The sequence below is a fragment of the Euleptes europaea genome, chromosome 2, assembly GCF_029931775.1.
Source record: "Euleptes europaea isolate rEulEur1 chromosome 2, rEulEur1.hap1, whole genome shotgun sequence".
NCBI classification, from domain to species: Eukaryota; Metazoa; Chordata; class Lepidosauria; order Squamata; family Sphaerodactylidae; genus Euleptes; species Euleptes europaea.
The window spans coordinates 91,650,700-91,666,227 of NC_079313.1; the positions used below are offsets into that span (position 1 = coordinate 91,650,700).

Sequence of the window (15,528 nt, forward strand, 5' to 3'; positions counted from 1 at the left end):
GCGAAGGAATGGAGAGAGGGCGGGCGGGTGCTTTTATTGGGGGCGGAGTCTGAATCAGCTCATACTGCTGATCAGCCTCATTTCAGCATGAGTGTATGTAAAGAGAGGCGGGAGTATGATGCCTTTGCTCTCTATGCAAGCACACCGGGAATGGATCTTTCAAAAGCAGCAAATAAATAAAAATTAAGGGAAGGGGCTGTGGCTCAGTGGTAGAGCATCTGCTTGGCATGCAGAAGGTCCCAGGTTCAATCCCCGGCATCTCCAGTTAAAGGGACTAGGCAAGTAGGTGTTGTGAAAGACCCCTGCCTGAGACCCTGGAGAGCCGCTGCCGGTCTGAGTAGACAACCCTGACTTTGTTGGACCAAGGGACTGATTCAGTATAAGGCAGCTTCACGTGTTCATGTGTTCAAGTGGCCCTATAGGGGCTCATGACCCATCAGGTGTGAGGCTCTGCAATCCACTGGAGGTCCTGCTCATGGGCTGAAGGACACTGGCTCTAGCAACTTCCACATGGTGAGTATAAGTATGAAGTCTGAGCAGTGTCTGTTGGTGACTGTCTGGCTGCAGCTCAAGAACACAGTTCTCAATGTCCTGTTTGTACTAGTTTGGCAGTGATCAGCTCCTAGTTTGCTCTTTATTAAAATGGGGAGGAATCTCCCAGAAGGGGGGTGGGGATTGGATGGACTTTCTTGAATTCTGACATGCAAAACTTGAAGATTTTGGTTTGGCTCCAAGGCTTATAGTAACAAGGCAGTTTGTCAGAAGCAATTTTTACCACTTTCCACATCACCCAGCAGTCTCCTGTGGCTCTGCAAAGTCCCTGCTGGAAGTCAGGAAATCCTGTAGAGCAGTATGCTATGCTGGGTGGGGGAGGCATATAGCAAGAATGGGCAATTGCTTGAAATCACCCCGCCCTCCACTCTCACTAGATTGAGGGGCGGCTAGCTAATCGCCCCTTCTTGTTGCACCCTCCAGTCATCCCGGTGCAACATGGCACATTGTTCCCTGATGTGTAGTGACAGAGTTTTGGGGGAGAGAGGTTAGGGGAGACCACGATGTGATGGAAAAGCTTCCGTGAATGAGCTCTGTTCATGGGAGTGTGGGTTGCAGCCCTAAGTCTCTTGGGCCAGGCACAAATATATGTGTGATCTCATCAGCATGCAGTGGAATGCAACTTGACAAATGAATTTCCAAGTTAATACTTCCCGCAGAACATCACAGAGTTGCCAGTTGTCATTGTGGCCCTTAGCATTAGCCTTTCTTTTTGAATACCAGATTATCACATCTTCTGTTTTCATGCCCATCTCCCGTCTCTTCCTTTTCTTTTAAGGAAAAAAGTTCATGAGACTTCCTGTCTCAAATGCCCATCCTTTGTTTTATTCCAGATGAGCTCTCAAGTCAATGGACTTTGTCAATGTACAGCTGTTGGCTACATTCCTACCATAGCCTGGTTTTTTAAAAAAATATTTTTATTATTGTGCCTTCCAAGTGTTACACAATGGAGTGGAAAAAAGAGCACATGTAAACAAACGATAAAAGGAAACTAAGTAATCCAGCCAAGTTAATGTATCAAGGCAGGGGCCTCTGGGAAGGGCTCTGTTCTCAAGCTCTATTGAGGTGGGATCCAGGAGCTATCCCATTTAGTTCATGAAAGACGTATGACAGATCCTCCCAGAGGATTGCCATTCATGCATTTAACATTCGGGTACCGGATTCGACCAGTATAGCCTCTCTCTTGGGTTACATTGCCGCTCTTAAGATAGAGTGGGGACCATGTGCCATGTCACATCCTGTTTTGTTTTATTTATTGAGACATCTAACGTGACTTATGCTGCTTGCTCAAAACAGGTTACAGTGCCTTAACAGCAGATGCAGTAAAAACAGCTAAACAAAATACCTGCTTTAAAAATGCCGTGTGAAATCCAAGGAAGTAAATTGTGTTTAATAATGCAACTGTTTAAACATTAATAAGCTCACAATCAATCTACATGAATATTTCTATGAATTGTCAGCTCCGCTACTGATTTTTAAAAGAGAAATTGACATGCTAATAATGCTCCGGTGCAAGCGATGTGTGCAGACGATCAGTAGTAAGGCCAGCATTGGAAAATAAAAATTCATCACTCAGAGGTAGGTGATCATGGAATGCACAGGTACCCTTTGCCAGCTTGACAAGCTTTGGAAAACATTTAAATGTTTATAGATATATATACACGGTAAACAAATCATTATTTAATCATTTACATTTAATTTTTTACATCTCTAGATGAGTCCGTATCAATTTAATCTTGACCGCCAAAAAACTGCCAGGACTTGGAATGTGCAGTCTATGGCAAATATGTAAAGGAAGGGAGTTCTACAGCAGGGAGGTAGTTTAAAAAAGCCTTTCTTACTTGGATGAATAATTTATTCCAGTACAGGCCTGGCACATATACAAAATGACAAAAGTTGGTGACTACAGCAGATTAAGATGATGAGAGTTTATGGGAGAGAGACCTGCTCTAAACCATGATTTAGGGACAATAGGTGGACTGCAGGGGTGGTTCAGGTTCTGAATTGTAGTTTAGGTGCTTCACTGAACTAAAGGCAGCATTGCCAGAGTTAACGGTGTTCAGATACAATGCTAAACCAGTGTGGTGTAGTGGTTAAGAGCCAGTGTGGTGTAGTGGTAGACTCTAATCTGGAGAACCGGGTTTGATTCCCTACTCCACATGAGCGGTGAACTCTAATCTGGTGAACTGGGTTGGTTTCCCCACTCCTACACATGAAGCCAGCTGGGTGACCTTGGGCTGGTCTCAGCTCTCTTAGAGCTCTCTCAGCTTCACCTACCTCACAAGGTGTCTGTTGTGGGGAGGGGAAGGGAAGGTGATGATTGTAAACCAGCTTGATTCTCCTTAAAAGGTAGAGAAAATCGGCATACAAAAACCAACTCTTCTTCTTTTTCTTCTAAACAAAGCTGGCAAAGAACAGTGAGAATTTGCTCATAGGCAGAGTGTGTGTGTAATGCAGTTCCACAGCCCACAGACTAAACCATAGTCAATGCTACATTTGACCTGGCACTACTACTTTGGGTGTGTTTGGATTGTTGGGAATGGAAAAACAAATACAGAGCAAGAATGGTCTGTTTTTGTTTGGTTTTTTGTTTAAATGAAAGCTTCATAAAATTCCTGACAGTTACTGCTCAGAGAATACATTTCACGAGGTATACAGTGTCTTTTCTTAAAGAGAAGACCTTAAAAAAGTAAACAAATGGCTATCTTAAAACTGGTCTCTTCTAGCGAGGAATAAGCATCTCGCTTATATTATGTATACCATTCTATTGACCATTACAAGCATAAACCTTGAGTCACTATTCTTTTTCTCACTAGCTATTCTTTTTCTCACATTATCTTATGAAACCTGTTTGTCTTCTGTAAATATTAGGGCCACCCTACATTGTGTACACAGATTGTAGGCACACACAGATGTTTAAACACAAAAAGAATTAAAGCCATTCAAATAACTCTCAGGAAAAAAATAGTTGCCTTGGACTTTTTCATTACTTGGAATAGTCCAGTAAAGATTTCCTTTTCTCAATAATTCGTAAAGCCCTGCTTGTGGTTTCTGAATCAAATTCAACACTGAGGCTATTTTTCAGCACCCCAGAAGTCCCCTCAGTTCATGCTAGAAGATCGTCTCACTGCCTGGCTCTGGGATGGTGTTGTGCACCAACAGTCTGGCAATTGCCTCCTTTGAGCTGCTTCAGCACAGGCGTTTTTGTCACTGCCGTTCCTGCAGAGAGGGAACAGGCCCAGGGTGGCACGGATCCAGGTTCGAGACCTGTGCAGTGGAGGCATGGTGGCTATCTCGGGGCCAGTGGCAGGGTTTCACTTGCAGATTCCAACAGGGTGGCCTGTGGCACACTGTCTGCTGGTGCTTCTGGGATGACAGGCCCTTCCTGGTCCCCACTGGTTCTCCTCAGCTGGTTCCTCAGGCTCTTCCCCTGAGGACTCTTGAGTCGCTGGGCTGTTGTAGGGAGTCATGACAGGAGGGAAGGAAAGAGCAGGCTCCTGCTGAGGCTGGGGGAACACCTTCCGGGCTGCCGCTTGCTGCAACAGAGCCGGATGCCAGGGGAGATAGATGGGTGCCCTGTGTGATCCACCACTGGTGCCCTGTGTGATCACCTAGGGCCACCTAGGAGATGGGCCGGCCATGATCCCAGTGGTTACTTTTTTCATTCTTTATTGCTGTTTCATCCCTGGAGCTTATATTAAATGCTACTTTAACTTTAAGAGTATTTGTTTCTGTCTTCCAAACCCTTCCCAAAGATTTCTCCTTTGGCCTACATGGCATTCCCACAATACATAATTCACTGTATTTACTGCCACAAGATGGAGAGGCAGGTGACATACCCTTTTAGAAGGGTGGTAGATAAATTAATGGAGAATAGTTTTGGCGAGGACCTCTTGGTTCAGAGGCAGTATCCTTTTAAAATAACAGAGTCCAACAGCAGGGAAGAGTTTTTGCCTTCATGCCACGTTTGTGATGTTCCTGTAAGCATCTGACTGGACGCTGTGGGAGACAGACCTGTGACTTATTCCAGCTGGGCTCTTATTTTCTTTAATTCTAATGATGTATATTTTGTTGCATGCCTGCTATGCAAGCACGAAATCAACTATTTGGTATATAAATTGGTGTCCTGAGAATCTAATGCTAGGAAAAATTGAAGGCAGCAGGGAAAGAGGAAGACCCAACATCATTGATGGATTGACTCAATAAAGGAAGCCACAACCCTCCGTTAGCAAGACCTGACCAAGGCTGTTAATGATAGGATGTTCGGAGGACATTGAGCCATAGGGTCGCCATGAGTCGGAAGCGACTTGACGGCCCTTAATACCCACACATACACACACCTGAGAATCACCATTTTTATATTAGAAAAGTACATTTCTGATCTGTGGTTGGCCACAAAACCTTGGGAATGTCTGGTGAAGTCTCGAAGCCTCCTTGGAAACAGTGGGGGAAGCATTTAATACCCTGTATCAAAATGCTCTGACCTGGATGGCTCAGACTAGCCTGATTTCATGAGATCTCGGAAGCTAAGCAGGGCTGGCCTTGGTCAGTTATTGGATGGGAGACCACCAAAGAATACCAGAGTTGCTATGCAGAGGCAGGCAATGGCAAACCCTATGGGGTCGCCATAAGACAGCTGCAAATAGCCAAAAATCAAAACAAAAAAAAGAGTGCATGATTTCTCTTCCCTAATGTCTGGCTAATTTTAGTTTCAGTGTCATTGTTCCAATCAATCACCCCACATGTTGCCAAAATAGGTTGAAAACTTTCATCTTGAAAGAAGTATTAATGTAAAATAGATTTACTTAAACATAACTTGCACAATGTAACCTAAGCATAAACCTGGGTTTCCTTGGTATGCCTTTGTGATGCCTCCTTATCAATGGAGGCACAGGTCACAGCCGTGGCCCGGACGGCTTTTTACCATCTGCGCTGGGCCTGGAAGCTGGCATCTTACCTCTCCCGGCCTGACCTAGCCATGGTGATCCATGCAACTGTCACCTCCAGGCTGGATTATTGCAACTAGCTGTACATAGGGTTGCCCTTGAGACTGGCCTGGAATCTCCCGCTGGTACAGAATGCCACGGTGAGGCTTCTCACGGGGACCTTGTCGCGGGCACATATTATGCCAGAGCTCTACCAGCGGCACTGGCTCCAGCTGGAGTATCGGATCAGATTCAAGGTGCAGGTTATGACCTTTAAAGTCTTGCATGGTCTGGGACCTTCTTACCTGCAGGACCGCTTCTCCTGGTATGTTCCCCAGAGAACTCTTAGATCAATGAATACCAACCTTCTGGTGGTCCCCGGCCCAAAGGGTGTCCGGCTGACCTTGACCAGGGTCAGGGCTTTTTCGGCCATGGCCCTTGCCTGGTGGAATCACCTCTTTGGTGAGACTAGGGCCCTGCGAGACCTCAAAGAGTTCCGCAGGGTTTGTAAGACAAGGCTATTCTGCCAGGCTTATGGTTGAGGCCAGCTACAGTTCCCTTTTCTACAAATGCTGGCCTCCCTAACCTTCCCACTTGTAACCTTACACTGCCACCTCCCCTCTTTATTATTCTTATGGGGAGCTGTACCCCAGATGTTATGGTCTATGGGTGCCATCGGACATTTTTATCCTCATGTAATGATTTTATAGGGCTGTTTTAATTGTTGTTTTATGATGTTTTTATCTCTGTTTTAATGTATTACGTGTTTATATGGCCTGTGAGCTGCCCTGAGCCCTGCCTTGGCCATGGAGGATGGGTAGAAGTGTGATTAAATAAATAAACTATGCAGTCATGCTTCTGCCTGTGTTTCAGGCAACTTGGGGTCTGGCTATCACAGGACTGCTTAGGAGCAGCACTTGCACCTAGCTCCAGCTGGAACCCATGAATGGTTCCTCACACTGTGGGTTATTGGCTTTTGGGAGCAAGCTATGAGGGAGCTGATCAGATGGGACTGCTTCATCTTCTGCCTCATCAAGGGCTGTGTTCTGAGGTGAAACTCTAGTGTGCTATCCCCAAGTATTTCCCACTGTGCTTGTCTACTCAAAAATGGTGACAAATGACAGATGACTGGTTTATCAGCTTTTAATTTTTTTTTGCAGACATTAATTAAGTGAGCCTTCACCCTGTACCAACGTAAACTAAAGCAGCTATCAGAACACTCAAAGCAAAGTTTTCAACCTGGATTTTGATTTTTGTCTGAATCTAGAAAGACTGGAAACTGAAGCAGGAAGCAAATTCCTTTAAAAGCTCACTAAACAAAGAGCTATAAAATATTAAAGCTGTGTTTCATCAAACTGAAACTGGATCTTCCAGTTTCAGTTTCAGATGTTTGGATTTAGGGTGGTATGATTTACAGTTTATCTGCGCATGTGGCACTTTCTGGAACTCTGCACCATAAATACAATCTGTTACCTATTTTGGTGGTGTGTGGAGAGGGTGGAACTTGGGTTTATTGCAGAAAGAATACTCTCACTGGGATAGTTTTTGAAATCTGGGTTAAATTAGAATCAAGTGAGTAATAATTCTCTTCAGTGGGTTAACAGTAATTTTCTGCCATGCATGTTCTGTGTGCCCATGGATTCACAACACATGTGTGCGATCTGGTGCCTGGTGCAGTATTTGACATTCTGGGACCATCACTTTTCAATTAGAGAGAGCAAATTTCTAGTCTTTCATGGTCGGGAGAAAAGTTTAGAAAACAATTAAGGGTTTGAGGTTTCTGACACCAAGCGAGGGATCTCCTGTGATTCTGATACTGTACTGGGTTTCAGTGCCCTGAGTGATATCATGCACATCTTCTGTGGTTGCTGTTCCTTAACTCCCTTGATTTCGTCTATTTTTTTTCCTCCTGTGATACTAACTTGCTGTTCTGTTCCTTGCAAAAATTCAAAAATATTCAAAATTTCAAATGTTAGGGTGCAAAATGAATCATGCCAGTTCTTTTCCTCTGCCTGATTTTCTGCTTAATTCATTGGTGTGTGTCTGGGAAAGTAGGTTGCATGAATTATGAAAAAACAGTAGAGCAAAAAGTTTTGACTATAAAATAAAGTTCTAGGACATTTTGTACTTGAAAGGTTAATTGTTACAAGTTCAGTGTTACAAAATGGTATAACACTAGCTATGAAGAATCAGGGAGAGGGGGCAATTTGGAAATCCTCCTACAGTGCAAAATCTCCCCTTTACAAGTCTATAAGCTCTCAAGGGCTTGAGTAAGCTAGATTCTGCTCCCTTCAATTTCTCACCTCATTAACTGACTCTTTGCTCATTTAAACATACTTTGCCTCCTGGAAGACATTCAGTCCTCCTCAGGCCATGGTTTTTCTTTAGTTTTCTTGATTATTTCTTGATTATTTTTCAAGTCATATTTTTCTGCCACAGTTAACTATTGATGGCAAAATAGTTTCTTCACTTCTGTTACTGAAGCAATGTGAGGAGAAAGATCATATTTTGACTCTACTTTTGTAGAAGCTCATAGAGGATTTGTTTGTGTGGGTCAGAGTTTTGGAAACTGGCTTCTCCTTAATAGCAGTACTGTTGCCATCAAGATAAATGGTGGTTCAAGCTGCATACAGGCATCATAATAAATGGTGGTTTGTTTATACCACAGTTTGTTACAAAAATCCAAGTTAGTCTACCAGATGTACATAATGGAATACCGTATGGTAACCCCAAATCGTCTTCTTATTGCTTCTCCCACTTCCGTGCAGATTCCTTAGATGCTAACCTAAGCTCCTTTGCATTGCTAGGCTCCTGGGAAAGTCTCACTGTGTATGCTATCCACTTGCTGCTTATTGGCTGCAGTAAATGGGAGGGGAAGGGGGGATGTCTAGGGCAAGTCAAGCCTCCCCCTCCACTTCTCTTTCAAACATCACACGAAACTGGAGTATAACAAAACAATATCTTATAAATTGTGGTTCATCGTGGTATTTAATGTAGCCTCAGTGACCATTCATCGGACATAATGTCCTGAGATGATCCTCATGGCTGTTTTGTGAACATAAGTGAAAATGACCACATTGTATGGACTGGTGCCATACTTTCTTTCAAAATGGCATCCAGTGCCTCTCACCCAGGGATTTTGGAGACCATCCTATTTGAAGTCAACTTTACACCAGGGAAGAAGACTACTGGTAAAACCAAAGCAAACTCTTAATAGTACCTCCTTGTAATGATCATTCAGTAATAGCTACCTAAAATTATACATTTTTAAAGTATCCGTACTTTGCTTCACTGTTAAGATATCAAAGCAACTAACATAAAAATGGTTGTACTTTATATCAGTGGTTCTCAAACTGGGGAATATCAACCAGGATATTCCAAGGGGGCCACAGGTGAAAATTGCATAAATGGGGGGCCACGGCACAAGACTAGGGGGCCACAGAGGGAAGTGAGAAGTGAAGAAAACAGAGAAGTGACTGAGAAAAGAAAACAGAAAAGAAATACAATTTGTACCTTCAGCGGACTGAAAACCTAACACTTGACTTTCTTCATTGCACTTTGTTTGCAACTGTGGATTTTTGTATTGCTGTAATCTTGTGCAACGGTGGTATAGGCTTTGTTCTCCCTTGTATGTGAACATTGTTGTTTATTAGCGTGTTGTATTCCCTTTTTGTGGGGTATTTTTTGTAAATTTCAGTTTCCCAATAAGAACTGCATGTGTGCATTTTGTGTGGCTGTTTATGCTTCTTTGTTCCTTGGCTGTTTACAAACATTTAAATAGCTACCTTTCTGCTGGTAGGACAGGGGGGCCCACAGGAAGGAAACAAGGTCGGAAGGGGGCCATGGTCGGAATAAGGTTGAGAACCACTGCTTTATACTGTCATCATGAGCCCTTTTGGTGAAAGGAAGGAGATAGATACAATGTTTAATTACTTACAGTGTATTCCTTAGGAGAGTTACTCCAGTCTAAGCCCATTCATTTCAGTGGGCTTAGACTGGAGTAACTCTCCTCAGGAATGCACTGTTAGTCTCTTACAAGGGTCTGTAGATTATTGAAATTATTGTGCTGTGCTTATAGAGCTCATCATCTCGCCACTGCTAATAATTGTGTTATTCTTTGTGTTCTCCCTGCAGAAAAGACCAGAATGTTCTTTCACCAGTCAATTGCTGGAATCTTCTCTTAAACCAGGTGAAGCGAGAGAGCAGGGACCATACCACCTTGAGTGACATCTATCTGAATAATATCATCCCTCGGTTTGTCCAAGTCAGTGAAGACTCTGGACGACTTTTCAAGAAGGTAACATTTTGATTGCAAAACAAACAGTTTTGTGGCTGTAGCAATGCTGTTGGAGATACATATCTTTGTTGCTGTTAGAATCATTCAAGGGTGATATAATAATTTAGATTGGGCTAATCCAATTTCACACTGGCCCCAAATTCTATATAGCTGCCACCATCCAGTACCTTGCTTTTTATACATGGGTAGAACAGAAATCTTATAGTTCCACTATAGTTAGAAATAAAACTGACACAATTGTATGACAATTTGTCAGGCGGTTTTGCAAATCGTTTACCTTCTCTATTAAAGTAAGAATACTTTTATTTCAAGTAGCTATAGCCTTTTTGTTGAGTTAGGTAAAAGATTTTGAACATCAAGAGCAAAATAAAAGGTTTTTAAACCTAAGAGGGAGAGAAATGAGCTATGGGTTCCACAATCACAGCAAACTATGCTTTCACTTTTTCATACTTGGCTATATATGTGATTTTTGTGTGTGCTTTGCTTTCAGTAATGATCTCTGCAGTGAAATGTCTGGTGAAAGAAGCAATCATTAGCATTAGCAGATAGCTATCAGGATGGCAACAGAATATTTGATATATGCCTATCTTGATATCTTTGTCACATAACTTGTATTTGAACTCAATAGAAAATCTAGATTTTGAGTATTTCCTTAGAAGTGAGATTGTGAGCCAGTTAAAGAAATCTTAACTAATCTAATAATGCAGTCTTTGATTACTTTAAATCTGCCTATAACTACATATGAGTAAAGCAGCAATTCTGATGAGAGATTGTTTTTCTTCCTTTTTTTTGTGATACTTGCTTGTTTTGCGGCAGACAAAAGGCAGTTACTTCTGAATGAGAGAGAAGTAGCAATGTCTCCTTTATGAAGGGATCTGCTGTCTATGGTTTTTGTAAATTCTACAATACATGTTAATCTAACCAGTGAATTGACTAAGCAGTGCAGTCCTGATTAGAAATGTCCGTTTAAGTATCAATCCAATAATTGCTTGAAAATTATAAGGTGTTCAGTTGCAAGACCATCAATCTTGCTTGTTTTTTTTGGGGAGGGGACAGGTGATCCCCAACTTTTTTGACTTAAAATAACTTTAGCTTGTTGGATAGGTTTTCCTGAATGCCAGGTGTCTATAAAAAACAATTCAGTAGATCTGAAGTATCTGTGGACTGACCCTAGGCCTATATGCAGTGTCCTAGATTTTGGGCACTTATCTCACCTTGTGCCTTTCTAATAAACACCAGCAGACTGAAAGTGTTTACTGGATTCTTTGCAAACTTGCAGCTGGTTTGATAAATTCTCTGAGGAGTCCTTTCCAAAATTTGTAGGGCAGATTCCACAATCTGCTACTACATTTTTTTTCTTTTCGGAATTCATCAGCCCTGGCAATTCTAAATGATCTCGGTAAAGGGAAACTAGTTCAACCCCCCCCCCTAAAAAGTACGTTGAAAGTGGCAGTGGGGGAGTGTGAGCTTGTATAGTAAGAATTTATAGATTATTTCCCAGTTGAAAGAAAAAACTCAACTCTAATAAACAGTAATGCACTTATGTCTTCAGAGAATTCTCTTTGGTTGCACCATATGGCTAGCTGCTGTCTTGAAATGATTATAGTATTATCACATATTGTTTTTTTCCCTTTTGGTTGTTATCCTAAAGAGAATACAAAAGAAAGGGCGCAAAGTGGATTGTGGGAGAATTCATCACATGCAGTAATACATAACCCCAGAAAAACAAATGGGTGTGATGCGTTGTTGTTTTTTGTTCAGCATTTTTTGGTTTTTTTTGCAAAATTGTTCAGGATAGTGCTGTGACTGATCAGCATTCTTACAATTAAACCGTCCTTCACTGAAAAGGACATGGACATAGTAGTGGGTAGATAGTACTGATCCTAATGATGATGGTCGATTGACACCGTGGCATCATCCAAATTACCATAGGTGTATACACATCATGAAGTTGAGAAGGCAAAAGACTGCAGTGCATTCCCCTGCACAAATGGCCATGTTGCTACAGGTAGGATGACCTACAAAGGTTTGCCCATTGTGGAAACAATGTCTCTATGATGAAAACTTGCTTAAAATTATGCACAATGTGCTTGCATTGCTGCTTCTGTGAGGGGAGATGGCATTTTGCAGATCTGAGAGGCCATGTTCATAAGAAAGCATAGAAGACACAATAGTAAGCTCATAATAGTTAGCGCTGTGTGCTGCCCAGTAGCCCAGTGGGAAATAGTGGAGGTTTGATTTGATTCCCATGCTGAAGAGATGTGAGTGGTCTCTAGGAGGCATAGCCTAGCCTGGGGAGGGTCCTGTCAGTAATGCAATTACAGATGGGAAAAGGGAGAGGCCTTTGGACCAGAACCCTTATGCTAGACTAACCAGGCGCAGGAGCAGAGAAAAGATATCTCATGGAGACTCCAGAGTCTCCTCCCCTTCCATGTAGATTCCCATTATAACCCGGTATAAAGGTGCCCTGTGTGGATCCATAGCTTAGTGGAAAAGAACAGACTTGGCATCCAAATGATCCCCAGCTACAGTTTCCGGCGAAACCACTGCACTGCTGCTTGAATTCACTTTCGAAAGCACAGTGACCCAGCTAGAACACAAAGATTGCTGCCCTTCGTAGGAACTTTTGTTTCCCCAGTGCTCTTCTGCTATAGACTTCACTTGTGATCTGAAAGGTGTAAAGCAGGGCTGGGGAACCTTTTTTCCGCCAAGGGCCGTTTGGATATTTAGAACATCATTCGCGGGCCGTACAAAATTGTACTGTGTGTAAAGTGCCGTCAAGTCGCAGCCGACTTATGGCGACCCCTTTTGGGGGTTTTCATGGCAAGAGGCGAACAGAGGTGGTTTGCCAGTGCCTTCCTCTTCACAGCAACCCTGGTATCCCTTGGTGGCCTCCTATCCAAATGCTAACCAGGGCTGACCCTGCTTAGCTTCTGAGGTCTGACGAGATCAGGCTAGCCTGGGCCAGCCAGGTCAGGGCATCGTACAAAATTATCAACTTAAAAATTAGACTGCTATATTTGGTCAAACGTTTAGCCAAGAGGCACGACCTGATATGGCTCTGGGTGTCTGCCACATAGTTTCTCCGCGGCCCGGGTGGGAAAGGGTTAAAACAGTTTCTTGGGCGGTCCTAGCAGCTCCATAGCTAAGGACTCTTCTGCAAGGGTGAAAAAGGTTCCTTTTCTCGGCAAAACAAACTCACCTCCGCCTTGAATAGAGGCTATTCCTGGCTGCGGGAGAGGGGGCGGATCGCCAGGCTTTGATCCTTCTGAACTAGAGATCTGCCAGGACCCACGAAGGGCCAGACCAGATGATTTCGCGGGCCTTATACGGCCCCCGGGCCTGATGTTCCCCACCCCTGGTGTAAAGAGTGGCAAACACCCTTACTTGTATACATGTTGAATGGATGGTTCTTATAAGAGTAATGTGGAGCTAGTGAGGAAGAATAGACTGCATCAGCCCTAGTTAGGGTTTCTTGTGTGAGGAAGGGTTCTATCACCAAGTTCTTCTTCCATTCCACACATCCCAACCAAATTCCTCACTCTCTCATAAGCAATTTCTTTGATAATCTACAATTGGATCTTTATATGTTGCAGAAATCAATGAAGTCATTGCAGCAGTGCTCATTCATTCTCTATGGAACTACTTGCCTTGGAACTACTGACTGCAGTTCGTTCTCATCCATGTGCCCTGGCTGTTACCCAGCAAAGGCGTCAGATCTTGTGCCACATGTCTTAACGTACAAGATCTGAGTTCTGTGATTGGAGTTTATATAACTCTGGTACAGTGCTGTGATTGGCTGCAGATTTAGTCCGAATCTTTCCCCATGTTATCGCTGTAGGGGCAGAAAGGGAGGAGGCAGGAGGGAAAGTTTGCTGGGACTCCCAGTGGGAACATCTTGTAACTGACACCTACAAAAAAAGGAGATAATATAACATTATACCATTGTCTGCTGTGGAACTGATCCCTGGGTGAGCACAGGTCTGCTCCTCTGTTGCTATGTCTCCATTTCTGCTCAGTTTCCCCTACCCCTTGTGCTGGAGGAGTCTTGCTGACCTAAGGATAATGCCAATTATAGCCTTTCAGCAGTAGCCTCACCCTAGTGTAACTATATGGCTGTACCTGTGTGATTTGTTTTTGGTCAGAATGGCTTATGTTCCACTGGTCAAGACCAATCCTAACCCACACAGTGGTCATAAATCGTTCTGTGTTCATTGACAATTTTTTAAAAAAAACAAACTATTTTCAATGTTAAGTATTTTCCCAGTATACTGGGCAGTTATAGTGTGCAGCCATAGCATAGCTGATGAAAACTGACATCAAGAAAGTTACCCCCTCCCATGCAATTTTGTGAATTCTGGTTTTGTTCATAAATGGTTTTTTTTTTTTTTTTTTAAAGAAGGGATAGGAACCTTTACTTTCTTTTGAACCTGCCTGATGGCTGTAGTTGTCATGGAAAGCCCTACTCTGTATGTCAACTGTTACCTGAAGTAACACCTGATGGCCATTTGTATCCAACATTTCTGGACTTCCCATACCAAAATTTCAGGGGGCTCAGTGACTGGCAGAGGAGAAGGAAGTAGGAAAAGTCCAGCTCTGCAAGATGCACACTGTGAGCTGATCTTATTGAATACATACCAGAGTTTTTCTGTGCTGACCACTTCAGTTATGAAACAACCTCCACTGATATTTGGCAGGCATCAGTTAAAGAAGTACTTCTTTACCCAGGGCAACTCTCTTTTTAATGTGATTATTTGTTTCTAATGTTCTGTAAACTGTCTTGGGTGTCTTGGTTGGGAAAAAGTGGGATAGAAATTATTGAAACTATTGATAGTTATGGGGCACTAGATCAGAGCTAGCGTAAGGAAAGGTAAAGCTAACTTTTAAAAAATCCCCTGTGAAAAGCTGAAAGGGGCAGTGAATGTTCCACGCACTCTTCGTATATGTTTGTGCATTTCATGATGATGATTGGCGTTGCTGCCATGTTACACTACCCAAGTAATCCTATCCAGGGAGTTTAAGGATATGAACGTCCTCCTCTGGGTTTATGTGCTCATTGACCTTTCAAATGAGCTTTGTTTTTGTGTGCTGCCTCTGAAGCAGCGGTGGCATCACTCTTTGTTTCCAAGCAATGTGAAAGCATGACCTTCCTCTGACCTTCTAAAACTTTCACTAATTAAATTACAGTTGAGTAAGTACTTACATGGGATTACTGAGTGACAGGCATCCTTTAATTCCTTAATCCTTGTAGTGAATAAGTAGTCATTCTCCTTTGAGTCCTGGCAACAGCTTACTAAGCAAACTGGCTAGAGACCCTAATTGCAGGATAACTATGTGTTTTTTTCCCCTTTTGAGCTATAAAGTTCTATACTAGAAGAAAGTGTATCCTTAAATTCCCGAGAAAGGGTACAGCAGTTAACTAGTTAACAATGGAAGCATGGCAGTAAAGCCATTTAATATAGAAGTGAACATGGAGCAGAACCAGTATAGACCGGGGTCCTCAATGTGGTGCCTGTGGGCACCATGGCACCCACCAACACCTCTTCTGGCACTTGCCAAGTGTTTTGAGGAAGTGGGTGGGGTCAGGTAGGGGTTTTGCCCAGCAGAACCTCTGATTGACTACTGGAGATTTGACTGGCTATGCAGATTTTTTAAAATGTTGCTTTGGCAGCAGCTGCCACCACAGCACAAGGATTTACACTGTGTTACTGAAATTAAGCTCCGCTGGGGAGCCAGCGTAGAGTAGTGGGTAAG

General features: G+C 43.0%; 1 protein-coding gene across 4 annotated transcripts in view; it reads left to right on the forward strand.

Moving 5' to 3' along the window:
- Nucleotides 1-15,528, forward strand: part of SRGAP2 (SLIT-ROBO Rho GTPase activating protein 2) — a 218,188-nt gene that overhangs the window by 91,194 nt on the left and 111,466 nt on the right. For all 4 annotated transcript variants that reach the window (XM_056844376.1, XM_056844377.1, XM_056844378.1 and 1 more), the window contains exon 3: nt 9,612-9,774. In XM_056844376.1, coding sequence (XP_056700354.1) covers nt 9,612-9,774 — 163 coding nt within the window. The remainder of the gene's footprint in view (nt 1-9,611; nt 9,775-15,528) is intronic.